The sequence below is a fragment of the Fibroporia radiculosa genome, assembly GCF_000313525.1.
Source record: "Fibroporia radiculosa TFFH 294 genomic supercontigs, scaffold11410, whole genome shotgun sequence".
Lineage (NCBI taxonomy): Eukaryota > Fungi > Basidiomycota > Agaricomycetes > Polyporales > Fibroporiaceae > Fibroporia > Fibroporia radiculosa.
Window position 1 is genome coordinate 1 of NW_012132969.1, and position 4,115 is coordinate 4,115.

General features: G+C 49.4%; 1 protein-coding gene across 1 annotated transcript; it reads left to right on the forward strand.

Moving 5' to 3' along the window:
- Positions 1-1,150: 1,150 nt before the first annotated feature.
- On the forward strand, positions 1,151-3,461 carry FIBRA_09151 (uncharacterized protein; the record flags this gene model as incomplete). Its single annotated transcript, XM_012321478.1, has 14 exons — positions 1,151-1,256; positions 1,321-1,332; positions 1,386-1,501; positions 1,558-1,576; positions 1,634-1,823; positions 1,899-1,930; positions 1,983-2,019; positions 2,077-2,505; positions 2,567-2,682; positions 2,742-2,885; positions 2,954-3,031; positions 3,096-3,146; positions 3,211-3,233; positions 3,288-3,461. The coding sequence occupies 14 exons, from the start codon at positions 1,151-1,153 to the stop codon at positions 3,459-3,461; spliced, it is 1,527 nt and encodes a 508-aa protein (XP_012176868.1).
- Positions 3,462-4,115: the final 654 nt, after the last annotated feature.

Consider the following 4,115-nt stretch of genomic DNA (forward strand, 5'->3'; position numbering starts at 1 on the left):
GTTGTCGGAGGCACATTCGATCTCGGGATTGGGGCGTACTTTGTGAAACTAAAGTGTCGGATGCAAGTATACGGGTGCACCTGGAGGCATGACCACACACGAGCAGTGGGAAATCAATTCGAGGTGACTGCCAGGAGAGGCGGAAATCATACCTCGTATGCCTGCGCCTGGACATGGAGGATGTGTGTCTTGAGAGCAGCGTCGTCGTTGATGCCGGTCTGACTCTTGAAGAATGCGATTTCGTCGTCGTCGAGTGCATAATATTTGTCGGGGTCGTCGAGAGTGGGCTTGGGACTGGCCATGATCGCAGGATGCAAGTAGGCCGATCATGCAGAACAGGAAGTGTTCCGATCATGCCGACTTTGACAAGAATCCTCCAGCAAGAAAATTGACGACTCTCTAGTCTCACAATTCACTGGTGGGCCTCCACGATTGACTCTACTGGACTGCTCAATCATGAAAATGTGAGGCAAGGTATATTAAGTTATGCGATGGGCCTGCAGCGCGGTCATGTTTATTTGATTTGATCTAGACTTTCTTCGGGTTATCCTCCCCGTTTACCTCTGGTCATTGGCCCCCATCGAAATTCAAAAGCACTCAGTTCTTTCGCAGACGTCCAGAGCGGCTGCCGGGCTCTTCTGAGTGACCCGACATACTAATAGCAGTTCTACTTATGCTCGTCACATAAGTATATAAATGGTGTCATGCATCTCATCACATAACAGCGATCTTTGTATGCCGAACCGGCCGTCTCGTGCCGATATTCGATCGTGGCATGATACTCGGCTCGTACACAACTTCATAACCACGACATTATTGTTCTTGAATGCACACCTAAGGGATTTAGCCACCGCCCACTCCTCATTGCCCACATAAATCGACACACAGCTACGGTAGGATCATGCTGATCTCGCAAGATAACCTGAAGTCGAACTTTGATGCAATTTGATGGCTCATTGCGGCGTGCCCAAATGTGACACAGTTTCTTGCGGCTGGGTCCAGTAACAGCTACAAGATGTTTCATGCCGGACTCACATATAATCAAATCAATGTCCCAGACGTTCCATGCTGACGACTTTCTGCTCCTGCCGCTGGGCTCTGGTACGAGGAGCCAAGATTCCGTTATATTCTGCCACCAGCTGGGCTTCCAATGTCGGATTCTCAGCAACCCACTACCGTCGCCGCAACCGACGCGAATGAACGATCAAGACCTTGGGGTCTGCGGTGGAGATGTTCGCCTTGGTTTATCACCATCGGTAAGCACAACCCATCCTCAAGCACGCATATGATTGCTGACCCCCGGGCCTATCACACTCTTAGTACTCTGGTTAGGTGCGTAGCGACTAGTTGGTCTTGTTCTCGCTAAAATACCGGTTGTATTCCAGGCATTTTATCAGATTGGACGGTCTACTCTGTCATCGTCCCAGTCATCCCGTTTCAAATCGAACGTATGGGCTATTCTGACGTTTCTGGTCTCACCGGATGGCTCCTCTTTGCTTTCGTACGCCATATCCCCTGGATTATACGCTGTTAGACCACTGACCCGAATACTGATAGTCCATTGGGACAGTCGTGCGTCAGTCGTTTCCGACTATGAGATGGCGCCGAAGATAGTGATCCTAATCTTCTCTAGTCACCCCTCCGATTGCAATACTGTCTGAGCGATACAAGAACAGGCAGGTTCCGCTTATATGTGGACAGCTGGGTATCATTGCAGCCCAAATTCTGTTCATGGAATCACCGACATACTGGCCGATGATTATCGCTCGGATTCTGCAGGGCTTCAGCTCCTCTGTGGTGTGGATAGTAGGATTGGCGCTTGTGTGAGTGCGTGTTTGAAATATTACAACCAATTTATCTCTGATAGCTCAGATGTTATTGTCTTCGTCTTTCCTCAGCTGCGACACAGTCCACGAAAGCTCCATCGGGCGTGAGTTTGTTTTCAAGTTTCATACATACACAAAAGTTGATCATGACTGCAGGACATTTCGGGTTGGCCATCAGCGGGGCCGCTCTCGGGTGCACACGATTTTAGTTGTGCCACGCTGCGAGCTCATGCTGATGAATCATGTATAGAACGGTCATCGGGCCCCCAGCGTCCGGAGCACTGTACACAGCTTATGGTTTCCGGGCACCGTTCATCTTTGGCATTATCTTCTCCGCGGTAGATCTAGTAGCCCGTCTGCTAGTGATCGAGCGCAAACACGCTCTACAATGGGGAATCGACCCTGCCGCACTTCCTGCCCAGGCGGCAGATGCTGAGAAAGAAGGAGAAACGTCTGCACCTTCGTCTGGCGAAAAGAACGATAACGACAACGATGACGATCAGTCGTCGACGCCAAACAGCTCAGACATAGTTACTCTTGAACCGAAGGACGCGGAAGCTGTTGCTGTGTTGCCCATTAGTCCAGAGACGCATCGGGAGCTGAGCCTTCTTGAGACGGCGAACAAGCTCATGAGGTCACGTCGGGCTCTCGCAACATGCATCTGTGCCTTTCTTTACGCGTATGTCATTCTGCTCCCCCACTTTCTACAGTGCTCTCATCTGACCATGACTGGGGAATAGACTTGTAGTCACCCTCCAGGAGCCCGTTCTTCCCCTGCACATGCAAGCCATATGGAACTATGATTCGACCAAGGTCGGTCTCGTGTACATGGCCATCATTCTGCCCGGTATGATTTGTGAGTATATTTGTGTCACGTACGTGGGGTTGAAAACTGAGCCGCGATATATACTGCAGCGAGTATCATCGGAGGGTGGTTGATGGACAAGACGGGACCAGCCATCGTCGGAGCGATCGCAGTTGCATTCAGCATGCCCTGGTTTGGGTTATTGATACTGGACAAGTCTGTTGGTCTATTTATTGCCATGCTCGCGCTGTCAGGTGAGTGTTTCTTGGACAATAGTTTAGAAACCAGGCAATCAAAGTAGGCGCTGAGAACTTGTATACAGCCCTTGGCTTCACAGGTCTCTTAACGGTGACAAGCACGGAACTATCGTCGGCAACGAGGATGCTGAAAGGTGTCGGATGTCAGTATGGAACATTGTTCGGGAGGAAAGAATCAAATGAAACTGACGTGGACTTTCTGAGCAGTTGCGCACACATATGGGGTGCAGAACATGGCGAATGGTTTGGGATCTGCAGGTATGTGTATGCTCGGCGTTGTTCCTAGTTCTGAAGGACGAGCGATACTCACATTTGTATAAAGTGGGACCTATTATTAGCGGTCAAGTGAGTACCGCGCTCGTGTTTCGCCGAACAAGCCTGACGATTTCACCATTGCAGTTGTACGACCATCTGGGAGATGGCTGGACAGTGGTCAGTGCCCTCTTGGTGGCAATTGCGGGAATCGCGACTGTGATCATAGTTTGCTGTTTCGAAGAAGAGACATTGCTGTCGCGAATGCGGCGGCAAAAGCCAGAAGAATCAACCATAAAGGAGGCCCTGCCCGAAGCATAGTTACGAAGGTGTTCGATTATCATAGGTGTGCGGTCAATGCGGCAGAGATGCGCGATAATTTCAGGACGGTTAGACGAGGTCAATGTAACAGCAATGATACCGAACTATGATATAGTTGACCGTCCTCTTGAAGACCCATATACTACAAGTTCCCCAACCAGACCAGAGATTGGGGATTGATCTCACAAGCCATCGAAACAGAATGCAGATACCTATTTCCCACTGCAGAATGTCCATGTTATGTGATTATCAATTAAAAGATAGTAGGTAGCGATATATAGAGTACAGTAAAGTAGCTGTGAAAGGAATCTTAAACTATCGTGTTCTACATTAGTAAGTACATATTAGATGGATTAATATCATCGTCAGTTTGGCCCAACAACGAATGGCTTCGTCTTGTTGAACGATGCAATCGTCTCGTTAGATATTTGCAGATGTGCTTGCACCATAGCGGGTGGGATCAACGACAGCCACTGCAGATCCCAATCAGCATCACACCACCGTGCAAAGGGGAGAAAGCTAATAACACTTACTTGAGAAAGACTCACGTCCTGGAACACGTCTGTCCAAAGCAACAGTCGTCTCAGACACTGACGGAAAATCATGAGCGATCGTGTACCACGACATACCTGTGTTGCAGATCTCAAGGAATCG